General features: G+C 39.7%; 1 protein-coding gene across 3 annotated transcripts in view; it reads left to right on the top strand.

Annotated features, from left to right (window-relative positions):
- Positions 1 to 8464, top strand: part of STAT4 (signal transducer and activator of transcription 4) — a 125811-nt gene extending 117347 nt beyond the window's left edge. For all 3 annotated transcript variants that reach the window (XM_055290069.2, XM_063644839.1, XM_063644837.1), the window contains 8 exons: positions 1734 to 1869; positions 3450 to 3499; positions 4040 to 4134; positions 4424 to 4560; positions 4902 to 5093; positions 6523 to 6589; positions 6960 to 7068; positions 8174 to 8464. In XM_055290069.2, the coding sequence (XP_055146044.1) occupies positions 1734 to 1869; positions 3450 to 3499; positions 4040 to 4134; positions 4424 to 4560; positions 4902 to 5093; positions 6523 to 6589; positions 6960 to 7068; positions 8174 to 8200 (813 nt within the window). In that variant the 3' untranslated portion in view covers positions 8201 to 8464. The remainder of the gene's footprint in view (positions 1 to 1733; positions 1870 to 3449; positions 3500 to 4039; positions 4135 to 4423; positions 4561 to 4901; positions 5094 to 6522; positions 6590 to 6959; positions 7069 to 8173) is intronic.
- The last annotated feature ends 4669 nt before the right edge of the window (positions 8465 to 13133 follow it).

Raw genomic sequence — 13133 nt, 5'->3', positions numbered from 1 at the left:
AAGTCATCACACCCATCATCCCAAATTTACATGGCTCTAGGATGAGAATCTAGAGCTATAGATAATATACAGCTCCCAAAACACAGATTCACAGCCTAGTTACAGAACCAGTCTAAACAAGTAATCCTGGTTTCTCCTCTTAATTCTATCCTGCTTTGAAACCTAAGCCCTTAGGCCTTGATTATATTCTGTGCTTTCTGGTCACTTTTCCAGGCACCATTCTCAGGTTCACAAAAAACCATCTCCCTAGAAATTCTTTCTCTTCATTCCTCCTCTTCCTATTGCCCATTCCTTGTTGGATGCTGTGTCCTCTTTTATTCCCACCTTCTGAAATCTCTTGAATTGGTTCTTTTTTTTCTTGATTAATCTAAGCACAGTTTATCTCATGTTCACAACAACCTTCTCCAGGCACCGCACTGGATTTCTGAATTCTTCCTTTCCTCTTCCTGAAACACCTTTCTTGAGTTTCACACATCTGTTTTCCAGTAATCTGGGACAGAGTCTTATGTTTCACTATTGTTGACCCAGTTTCTGGCACAATCTCGTCTGTAGTCAATCACATAGAATATTCTCTTATTTAGCTGGGCACAATGGTGCACACTTGTAGTTTCAGCTACTTGAGAGGCTGAGGCAAGAGAATTTCTTGTGCCCAGGAGTTCAAGTCCAGCTTGCGCAACATAGCGGGATCATTTCTCTTTTTTTTTTAAATTATGTACAGCAAATAAGAAAAGGCTACTATCATGTCCATAAAATAGGTATTTGAGGTTAATCATAATAGTGTAAGGTCACCTTCCCTAGCCTGGGACTTTACCATTTCTAGCACTTTAGGATGATTGGTCTGGTCAAGGTAAAACTTGTGCCAACCCCATGATAAACCAATTAAATAATATGATATAAGTTTTGTTTAGGATGAATATTGTTTTAGAAAAGAGTATCTGTCAAATTACTTTTTGGACAGTGTTAAGTACTTGCATGAGTAGACTGATACGGAAAAGTTAAAGAGATGTCAAGTGATGCTTCTGAAGAAAGATAGAGCCCTGATTATATTATACTCAAAGAACAAGGAGACTTTTAGGAAAAGACAACATCAGTCTTAAGAACAACAGAGATGAGATGATATTTTATGTTTACTTAGGTTGGCCAAAAGACTTTAAATTAGGAATCCTATATATTGAATTACAGTGTCATAAGCATAATTGTTATTGGTGGTGAATCTGTATGGATCTGCAGCAACCTCAATTCTTGCCTCCTCAGAAGAAAGAATTCAACTGAGGAGTATAGGACAGAAGGAGTGACCAAGTCAAGCTTCAGAGCAGGAGTGAAAGTTTATTAAAAAGCTTTAGAACAGTGAGAAAAGGAAGGAAAGGAAAGTACAACTTGGAAGAGGGCCAAGCGGGCAACTTGAGAAGCCAAGTGTGCAGCTTGACCTCTTGATTTGGGGTTGGCATTCTTCAGAGGTCTTGTGTTACTTCTCCCCACTCCTGAGATCTTACTGGGAAGCTGCTGAACAGTTTTAGGTGTTTTCTATTAGGAGATGCTCATTCCCTAGCACCAGCTGTGACCAATTATGACTTTAGAGAAATAGTTAACAACTGCCTGACTATCACCTAATGGTCACCCAACACTCCCAGTATGTGTGTGGGGAGAGGGGGAGACCTCTCTTGCCCTGCTCACACGTCACTAGCTACGCACTGTAAGATATTTAACAAATCATCATCTTGACTCTATTTCAGAACTTGGTTTTCTTTAATAATCCTCCACCTGCCACACTGAGTCAACTACTGGAGGTGATGAGCTGGCAGTTTTCATCGTACGTTGGTCGTGGCCTTAATTCAGATCAACTCAATATGCTGGCAGAGAAGCTTACAGGTGAGAGCTGGTAGATAGAGAGGATTTGCCTCTGTTTTTGGCCCTCAAGCATTTTAAATAACCAGGACGCTATAACTACTATTAATAATAAAGATGATAATCATAATTTATTCAATGCCTACTATATTGCCAGGCACAGAGCTAAGTGTTATATTATTTTTAATTCTCAGGAAAGTCCTGCAAGGCTCACCTTATTCTATCAATTTTATAAATGACTGGATTGGAGTGCAGAAGTCAAGTGACTTGCCACGGCTGCATGGCTAGTACACAGCAGCACCAAGCCACAGGCCAGACCTGTCCAGGTCTAAAGCCCCTCCCTGTCTATTCCCCACCCCAGTCTCCAGGGTATATTTCCACTAAATATGAGGTGAACCCTTAATGGTGCCTCATATGATCGTTCATATGAATGTCTCAATTGACATTAACCAACTGGAAAATGACTGATTCCTTCACTAGGTCTAGGAAATGTAATAGAAGTTTTAAACCACCTGGGCAATACTTAATTCTGCATACCAAGAAAGTTTTAGCTTTGACTGAGATTTCTAAAGTTTGCAAAATAGAGTCACTGGTACTACATGTACAAACTATAATCCAAACATTTTCTAAAAAGTCTCCAAAAGATCTGTATTTTGACAAGTCAGGGTTTAACATATTTAACACCAAAAAAAGGAGTTAAAATTAGATCTAATTAGATCTATATGCATTTCTAGTTAAATTAGGGCCAAAGATCCATTTGTGCAGAAGTAGAATCGTGTGATTTAAGCTTGACTCACATGGTGCTGGGATGCTTGCCACTTGCATCTACTCTTGAATCAATAGGTACTTAAATACATTAGGACTTTGGAAAATATCACAAAATTTACTTAATGGAAATACATGTTTTGATCCTTATTTAATTCATAAGCAGCAATAGCATTCAATAAACATTTGTTAGCGTGACTAAAGCTTTTAAACATGTAGTATAGGTAGAAACCATATCCCTTCAGACCTTTATCAAATTATTCTTATGAGTATAACGTCCTTAAAAATTTAGATGGAAACTCTTGCATCCTTTCACTGCTCTGGATCAAAACAGCCAATGGCTACTTACTATCTAATAGATTTCTAGTCCATTCTTTCCATCTTAATAGGCAACATTCCTAGTAATCTAGCTACACCTAACTTACACAAATTTGTTTTATAATGTTCATTTACTGACATTAGGCAGCTCTTCCTGTCTCCAATATGAGCCTTGTCCATGTCCATCATGCTTCGTCCTATATTACTCTTGCTCTCTAGAGTGGCCTCCTTCATCTCCTCTGACAATTTATATTCTACCCATCCATATCCTAGATACCTACCTGCTTTCTAAAGCCATTGTTAGCTCCTCCACCAAAAAGCTTATTTTCTAGATAATAAATTTCTTAGGAGCAAGGATGATGTCTTGTATTTGTACTGTACCTAGCACTCAGTACATTGCAAACCCATTATCAAGTGCTTAAGAAATGCTTGAAAGGGAAGAGGCAAAATATCTAAACTGAGCACAAAATTGAAGCATCTCATTGTCCAATGAAAAATCTCATTCTTTCCTTTCATTTCAGTCCAATCTAGCTACAGTGATGGTCACCTTACCTGGGCCAAGTTCTGCAAGGTACAAACGGTCGGGGAAACATCATTTAGATACATTTTTTTAATACAATGTTCCTTTCTAAGTCTATATTACTACCTGGGGTTTTGAGAATTTCCCAGATAATATTTTTTTTTTTTTTTTTTTGAGATGGAGTCTTGCTCTGTCACCCAGGCTGGAGTGCAGTGGTGCAATCTCGGCTCACTGCAAGCTCTGCCTCTTGGGTTCATGCCATTCTCCTGCCTCAGCCTCCTGATTAGCTGGGACTACAAGCACCCGCCACCACGCCTGGCTAATTTTTTCGTATTTTTAGTAGAGATGGGGTTTCACCGTGTTAGTCAGGATGGTCTCCATCTCCTGACCTCATAATCTGCCCGCCTCAGCCTCCCAAAGTGCTGGGATTACAGGCGTGAGCCACCACACCAGGCCAAGAATATTTTTTAAAGAAATTAAGGTGTTGTCCAGTTTAAAGATAATATTTTGTTGAAAAATTGAACTTAAATTATTATATCAACATTATTACTTAAATAATCATTGTCTTAATGTGCTTGTTTATTCCTATAGGAACATTTACCTGGTAAATCATTTACCTTTTGGACATGGCTTGAAGCAATATTGGATCTAATTAAGAAACACATTCTTCCCCTTTGGATTGATGGGTAAGTTATAGGCTATATTTTTCATATGAGTTAATTATGTTCTTTTTTTCAGTTATTATTGGTTTTCTTCTTTCTTTTTCTCTTAAGCATGTTTAGTACCATAGAAAAAAATAGTTGCAATTTCTCATTCTTTGTGGAGTATCACTATGTATATTAATCTATATATGAGTATTTCAGGTAAGAATAACTTTTGATTACACTCAAAACAAACTGTAGGTCTGCTCTTTGTAAATGCAATAAGTGAAAATTCAATAATGATCAGATGAAATCATGCATGTTCTATTTTTAGGTATGTCATGGGCTTTGTTAGCAAAGAGAAGGAACGGCTCTTGCTAAAGGATAAAATGCCTGGCACCTTTTTGTTAAGATTCAGTGAAAGCCATCTCGGAGGAATAACTTTCACCTGGGTGGACCATTCTGAAAATGGTATATACTCACTAATGTTTATTCATGTGAAATTAGTTTTCTTAAATTTGGTTACTGGGATTTCAGTTTTTGGAAGTGTATGGTGTGTTGATCTGTTTGTGATGTATTCAGTGGGCTTGAATATTAGTAGTTGCAGTTGTCTCAGAACGGGGTACCTATGAATTCCAAAAAGTCTATTGTAGGCACAATCTATACTGTCCAGACAGCAGAAGGTCTGACATTGAAGTGACATGAACTGACAAGTCACTCCAGTGGCATGAAGATAATGTGGGCAGGGAAAAAAATGGTCACAAGGAATGTGTACAAGAACCTGTATATTTCTCCAATTTCTGTTTTTCAAGGGGAAGTGAGATTCCACTCTGTAGAACCCTACAATAAAGGCCGGTTGTCTGCTCTGCCATTCGCTGACATCCTGCGAGACTACAAAGTTATTATGGCTGAAAACATTCCTGAAAACCCTCTGAAGTACCTATATCCTGACATTCCCAAAGACAAAGCCTTCGGTAAACACTACAGCTCTCAGCCTTGCGAAGGTTAGGTTTTTCTGTTTGTTTGTTTTTTTCCTTAAGATTTTGGAAAATAACCTCATATTGGAGCAAAGTAAATGAAGCTTCCTGTTTTATTTACTCTGATTTTTGTAAGATCTAAGGGCATATGGAGGTCAAAGCCTTAGAAATGAAGTGGTATGTCAGCAGTTCCTGAAAAGGGACCGCTGGGCTTTCTAACACTAACAGAGTAATAAGCAGCTGTAACTAAACTTCACTGTGGCCATGGGGGCCTCTCACGGCCACTTGGAGAGCTTCAGTTTTCTCCTTTGTAAGACAGAAGTGGTGCAGACTTCATGTCTATGACTGGGAGAAAGGAAAAGAAAGAGGGGGTAATGATGAGAAGCTTTTAATAGTAAAACAAGTCTGTATATTGCAAAGGAACCCCGGGGTTTATAAGTTTTATATTTTTAACCTTACTGTAGTCTTATAACTCAGGGTATTTGTTCATTTGCCAGGGAGGGAACCTGTGGATCTGTGCTTCATCCTCTCCCTCTCCCACACTCCCACCCTACCTTTCCTGGTTGTATCCTAAGGACCTAGAACAATGTCTGGCCAAAACAGGCATTCAGTAAATATTTGTTGAATACATAGAAGAAAATTCGTTAAATTACTATGTAATTTTAAGGTACGTTCACCATTCTGTTTCTTTAATGAAAGTGTATACAATCCATAAAAATCTTCATCTATAGCACTAAATCTTTGGGCACCATCATGTAGAATATCCTACAGTTGTCACTCACAGACTTGCAGCCACCTGACTTCATGCCCTCTGAAATAAACAAAAATACAAAAGAAAATAAAATCAAACAAAACTGTGGCTTTTCAGTGACTTTCAACAACTGATAAAAATGAAATAACAAATATCAATGCAACAAATTAGGGTTGGAAAATTGGAACAAATACTAGTTCAACATGGTATACGAGAGAAGTTTGGGAAATTTTTCCAAGGTGAGGTTTGCACATGACTTACTACAGTACAATGATACTTTTGGGAACACTGACATTTGTACTTCAAGAACGTTTGCAATCATAAGGTTCTGATTGGTGTCAATTTTAATGAAAAGAACTGGGTTATTATATCTCCCAAAACATGACTCAATCAGTCCTTATAATCAAACGTAAATGAAACGTAGAAAACAGGTAATAGAGTTGATTCTTCCCACACAGTTTAGAGGCATTAATATGTAAAGTCAGATTAGGCCTGTCAAGAGATTTGTTTTTCTCTTCTTGCACATTTTATGCTTATCTAAAAGATTGTGTCCCCTATTTAACAAAACATTTTTGTGTATCACCGAACAACTGAGTTATCTCTCTTCCTCTTATCATTGTTAATATTTTTCTAGACTCTTTTTTCCCCAGTTTTATTGATAATATTGACATTTTTTCCCCAATATTGTGCCTTTTTGTTTTCCAGTTTCAAGACCAACAGAAAGGGGTGACAAAGGTTATGTTCCTTCCGTTTTTATCCCCATCTCAACAATGTGAGTAATGTTAGTCACATGTAAAATATTTTTTATAAAAAGCTTTCCTATAGGGGATTTAAAGGTAGAGCAGAGTACACATAACTGAGAACAAATCATTGTAATGTGCAACATCCCATTTCCTTTAATACATAAAGCTAGCCTTCAGGGCACACTTACCACAATCTATTGTGCCTAAAATTCTAAAATTCCCCTTTTATATGCCATATATGCCATAGTAAGTTGAGTGTTCTGATATGAAATGATGAATTAGATAACTCAGTGTCACAAATAGATGAAGCCCTAGAAATGAGTTCCTGACATAGTAAGTCACCGTAAGCTATTATTATTTTTTAATCTTTGTCCATATTGACCTTGTTATCTCTTTAAGCCGAAGTGATTCAACGGAGACATATTCTCCATCAGACCTTCTTCCCATGTCTCCAAGTGTGTATGCGGTGCTGAGAGAAAACCTGAGTCCCACAACAATTGAAACTGCAGTATGTTCCCTTTATTTTCCATTGCTGGTCAAAGGCATTTCCAATGATGCAAAAGTGGTGTGTGAATCAAAGGGGCTGAAATACTGCCTGGGTAGGGAGAAAACACATTTATTGGAACAAATTCATGAGCATAACACAAAAGGTGTCTGGATGGCCCTGCGTGTTGCTGATATTATGGGTATTGAAAGCAGACACCTTCACTTACTTAAACTGCTTTACATTCTTTCCACCAGAAACCACCAGGGGGCAAAATATTCCTATACCCTACTCAAGCACACTATCCCTACTTGGACCATGGGCCCCCTCACTCCCCACCACTCTCTACTTTAGCAAACAGCATTTATTGGTCAATATTTATAAACCTAGTATACTATTAGTTTACTAGTTATTTACTATCTAGTAAACCCAATTTGCTATCTTAACAGTGCAAACATCACAAATTGCAATTTTTCTTGATTATGACTTGCATTTCTAGAACCCGGAGCCTCATCAATAATATATGAATAATAGTCAATGGCATAATAATGCTCTCCTTTTTGAGAACAGAGTCATAATCTTTAATGCAATAATGTTATTTGGGATGCATGCTATTTGCTCTTATCCACCAATACTGTCAATGGGTTCAAACCCCCAATTTACGTGAAAGTGAACATACATCAGAATAATATAATAGAAACTTGGAGAGACCCTAAGCCTCAAAAAATTTTTTGTCTGGCTGGCTTTTAGTCCTTCTCTTGAAGATTTCCACAGATGAAAAATTCACTTTCCTTTGATAGCTTATTCTAATGTTAGTTCCCTTAAATCATCAAGTTATTTATGTCTAACTGAACATTTGCTACATTTTGCACCCATTTCCTCATTATGTTTTTGGTGGATAAACAAGCCTTTTTCTTAAAACAGTTTTCTGTCTCCTTGAAAGGTACCTTTTATTTTAGACTGATCAACCCCAATTACTTTTGCAAATACTTAGTTTAAGTATTTTAACTAGGTAATAGAAAAATTATGGAGTAATTTGTAGAAAAGAGGATGTTTATTTGCGCAAGAAATAGTGATTTATTTGCAAACCAGTAGTTTCCTCAAAGATTATTTTCATTTTTAATTTTAGATGAAGTCTCCTTATTCTGCTGAATGACAGGATAAACTCTGACACACCAAGAAAAGAAGCAAATGAAAAAGTTTAAAGACTGTTCTTTGCCCAACAACCACATTTTATTTCTTTGGCTTTGTAAATACCGGGTTCTAGGAAATGTTTGACATCTGAAGCTCTCTTCACACTCTCATGGCACTCTCCAGTTGGGAGTGTTGTGATTGAAATGCTTGAAACCAAAGCTTCAGATAAACTTGCAAGATGAGACAACTTTAAGAAACCAGTGTTAATAACAATATTAACAGAAGACTCGCTTGCCTGTGTTTGGTTTATTTCTGATTTTGTCTCTCTGGTGTTACTTACGATTTTAGCTAGAAGATGTAAGTGTTAATGTTTCAGGGTAGGTCAAGAATAACAAAGTCATACCTACATCTCAGCAAGAAGGCCTGAGGGAAAAGCCACATAAGCCAATCAGTATGATGAATGCTAGCAGGCATGGTGATCACAGTAGATCCAAGAGGAACGTCGTGATGGGACATTAGCAGAAATTCACGAGACATCCAGGGTTGAATTATGAAGCCTCCTTAGTGCCATGTCAACATTATTCCAACTATGGGGTTCAACAGCTGCTGGTTCCACAGGAGGAGGGATCCAGAGTCATTCCTGGTGGTATCTTGGGCAAACCGCACTGATTTTACAGGTATTGTAAGCAGACACATGGGTTAAAAAAATAATAATTTAAAAAACCTCATGAAATGAGGACTAGGAGGATGAAATGAGGACTAGGAGAAAAACAACTCTGGCCTTGGGTGACTGATTTTATTCATAGGTTGCTCATTCTTCATCTCTAGAAGAGGTTAGACTATGTGGGTTCTATGATCTTTCCCAGCTCTAATAGTCTCTCTGGTCCTATGAATCCAACCTGAGACTGGGGAAAGAGGTTTAGGATGAGATATTCCATTCCTTCAATTTTCTCTAGTAAAGAGGAAGGGTAGTTGGTTTCCTGGATAGTAATGTATGTGAATTGCAAGTCTATTTTGGTCCTTGCCTCACCCCTACTGGATGTTTAGTGGTGCCATTGCCCAGCTGCTGTCCTTAGTAATAGCATGGAGCCCTCCAGTGCTCAAGACCTGGAGAGCTCTCTATGCCTGCTGACCCCTGGGGATGCTGCTGAATCAGTTAAGGAAGTAATGCTACTGAGGCATCTGCCATGACCAGCGGCAGAAAAATCCAGAACCAGGTTTCAACGTGAGCCCTGACTGCAGAGTCAGAGATGGCAGCCCCCTCTGAAGGGCTCTTATTTCATTCCTTCTGCCCACTTCCTGTCCTCCAGGCCAACCAAATAGGCAGAGGCTAATGTTTGATGGAAAAGAGTTCAAAGGAAAAAAAGCTTTTACTATAACCTGCCATTTCCCTTAGAGAGATTCCATCTGAGCAATCTCATCCCACCCACATGTGCCCAACTGGCTCCTAGATTGTTCCTATGGAAAAAACTCTCCACCTGCCCCAAGGCCAGTTCCTTTACTCCTTTGTGGGCTCCTAAATGCTTTTAGGGTGGAGGCATCTGTTTGATGGAAGGGTGCATCTAACTGGAGGTGCATCCTCGCAGTCTCTACTTCTCTCCACAAAACCCGGTTTTCTAAAATTTGCCTGACACTTATGTATCAACTGGCAGCAGAATTGGATGAAATACTTTAAACTGGAGCATGACTATTACAGTTTTATCTTTAAAGAAGTAATTTCCTACCAGGAAGTGCTCTTAAATACTTGGATTTAGACAAAAAAGATTGCAGAGGCTCTTTGCTCCCTGGAATTTATCAAAAGTACAATGGATTCCTACCTATTTCACAGAAGTTTTAAAAAGCTTGTCAATATAGAGCCTGGTAGCAGAATGCCAAGGTTTTCTATGTGATCACAGTCATCATTGTTATTTGGGGGTAGAAAATGAAGGACGTCTGTAGTTCATTTTCCATAATATGGACAATGACCACATTATAAAAGTTCAGTAAGTGGCTATTTTTATTTAGATTCAGAAAATCAAAACTAAATTATTGACCCCAGAGTTAAGAGTTATTTCCCAAGATTGTGAATCTTGTACTCCAAAAATCATTTTTGTGGTGGTGTCTTATTTCATTTTTTGTTGCTATAAAGGAATACCTGAGGCTAGGTAATTCATAAAGAGGTTTACTTGTTTTTGCAGAGTGCACAAGAAGCATGGAACCTGCATCTGCATATGAGGCCCTTAGGCTGCTTCTACTCATGGCAGAAGGCAAAGGGAAGCCAGTGTATGTAGAGATCACATGGCAAGAAGGGAAGCAAGAGAGAGAGTGGGGAGGTGCCATGCTCTTTATAACAACCAGCTCTTAAAAGAACCAACAGAGTAAGAATTTATTCATGCCCTATATCATAGGAGGGTATTAATCTATTCATGAGTCCACCCTCATGACTCAAACACCTGCTATTAGGTCTCACCTCTAACATTGGGATCAAATTTCAACATGTGATTTGGGGAGACAAACATCCAAACCATAGCATTCCTCTTCTGGCCCCCCAAAATTCATGTCTTCTTCATGTTGCAAAATATAATCATCCCTTCTCAATAGTTCCAAAAGTCTTAACTTGTTCCAGCATCAACTTCAAAATCCGAAGTCCCATCTGAGACTCAAGGCGAATTAACTGTAAAATCAAAAACAAGTTGGTTCCTTCCAAGATACAATGGTGGTACATGTATTGGATAAACAGTCCCATCCCAAAAGGGAGAAATCATTAAAAAAAAAAAAAAAAAAAAAAAACAGTAACAGCCCCCATCAAGTCCAAAACCCAGCAGGACAGATGTTAAATTTTAAAGCTCCAAAATAATCCTTGACTCCATGTCATGCATCCTGGGTACACTGGTATGAGGAGTGGGCTCCCACAGTCTCAAGCAGCCCTACTCCTAAGGCCACTGGCTGCTCTCACAGGTTGGAGTTGAATGCCTGTGGCTTTTCCAGGCTGAGGTTGCACACTGCTGATGACTATAATTCTTGGGTCCTTGCAGCAGCAGCCCAATCCCATGGCTCCACTAGGCATTACCCCAGGGAGGACTCTCTGTGTTGGCTCTGTCCCCGCAGCAGACTTCTGCCTGGGCATCCAGGCTTTCCAATGCATCCTCTGAAATCTAAGTGGAAGCTGCCAAGCCTCCATGACTTTTGCATTCTGGGCCCTGCAGACTTAATACTGTGTAGACACCAGCAAGGCTTATGGCTTATGCCCTCCAGAGCCGTGACATGACTCACACCTGGGGCCACTGAGGCCATGTGAGTCATGGCTGTGCCATCTGGAGTGGTGGGGATACAGGAAGCAGCAGACTGGTCACAGGGGAGCAGTCTCTAAGCCTGTTCTCTACCCAAAACATTCTGTCATCCTAGGATTCTGGGCCTGTGATGGAGGGGTCAGCCTCAAAGGTTTCTGAAATGCCTTCAGGGCCTTTTTCTCATCGTCTTGACTAATAACACTTGGCTCTGGTTTAGTCACACTAATCTCTTTAGCAATGGTTGCTCTGTAGCACCCTCAGATTCCTCAAACCCTTGGATTCCTTGCCTACAAATGCTCTTTCCTTCTCTATTGGCTCTCTCTATTCTCATGGCCAGGCTATGAAATTTCCAAATTTTTACACTTTGCTCCCTTTTTAATTATAAATTCCACTTTTTAGTCATTCCTTAGCTCCCATAATTTAGCATAGGCTTTTAAAAGTAGCCACACCACTTCTTGAGTACTTTGTTGCTTAGCAATTTCTTCTGCCAGATACCCTAGGTCATCATTCTTAAGTTCAGCCTTCTATAAAGCAATAGGGCCTAGACACAATGCAGCCAAGTTCTTTGCTACTGTTTAACAAGGGTGACCTTTGCTCCAGTTTTCAGTAAGTTCTTCATTTCCATCTGAGACCTCCTCAGCATGACCTTTATTGTCTATATTTCTATCAGCATTTTGGTCACAACCACTAAATCAATCTCTAGGAAGTTCCACCTGGGCACGGTGGCTCACACCTGTAATCCCAGCACTTTGGGAGGCCAAGATGGGTGCATCACGAGGTCAGGAGATTGAGACTATCTTGGCCAACATGGTGAAACCCTGTCTCTACTAAAAAATACAAAAATTAGCCAGGCGTGGTGGCGCACAGCTGTAGTCTCAGTCTTGGGAGTCTGAGGCAGGAGGATCACTTGAACCCAGGAGGCAGAGGTTGCAGTGAGCCAAAATCGTGCCCACTCCAGCCTGGCAACAGAGCGAGATTCCATCTGAAAAAAAAAAGAAGTTCCAAACTTCTTCTGAGTCCTCCAAACTCTTCCAAACCTCTGCCCATTATTCAGTTTCAAGCCACTTTCACATTTGCAAGTATCCTTAATGCAACCCCCAGTCCTCAGTACCAATTTTCTGTCTTAGTCTGTGTTGTGTTACTCTAAAGGAATACCCAAGGCTAGGTAATTTATAAACAATAGAGCTTTATTTTGCTCATGGTTCTGCAGGCTGTACAAGAAGCATGGCACTGGTACCTGCATCTGATGAAGGTCTTAGGCTGATTCTACTTATGGAGGAAGGGGAAGGGAAGCTGGGATATGCAGAGATCACATGGTGAGAGAGGAAGCAAGGAGTAGGGAAGGCACGTGGTTTTCTTTAGCAACCAGCACTGTCAGAAACTAATAGAGTAAGAAGTCACCTCCCTGACACCCAGAGGGTGCTAATCTATTCATGGGAGATCTGCCTCCATGACCCAAACACCTCTCATTAGTTCCCACCTCCAGCATTGGGATCAAATTTCAACCTGAGCTTTGGGGGGACAAACATCCAAACCATAGAAGAGGGCAATGAGGTTTTGTCAGGGGAGTCCTGGGGATACCTGTTTGGTTCAAGATGAGGTGTGCCAGATGAGCAGGAAATGCAATGGGAAGGGAGTTTGGACCATGTTTTGGCCAAATCCTACCCCAGAATATTTTTTTCTGCC

Source organism: Symphalangus syndactylus, chromosome 8 (genome assembly GCF_028878055.3).
Source record: "Symphalangus syndactylus isolate Jambi chromosome 8, NHGRI_mSymSyn1-v2.1_pri, whole genome shotgun sequence".
NCBI classification, from domain to species: Eukaryota; Metazoa; Chordata; class Mammalia; order Primates; family Hylobatidae; genus Symphalangus; species Symphalangus syndactylus.
Note: the sequence above shows the minus strand (reverse complement) of the source record. Positions and strands in the feature narration are given on the sequence as shown.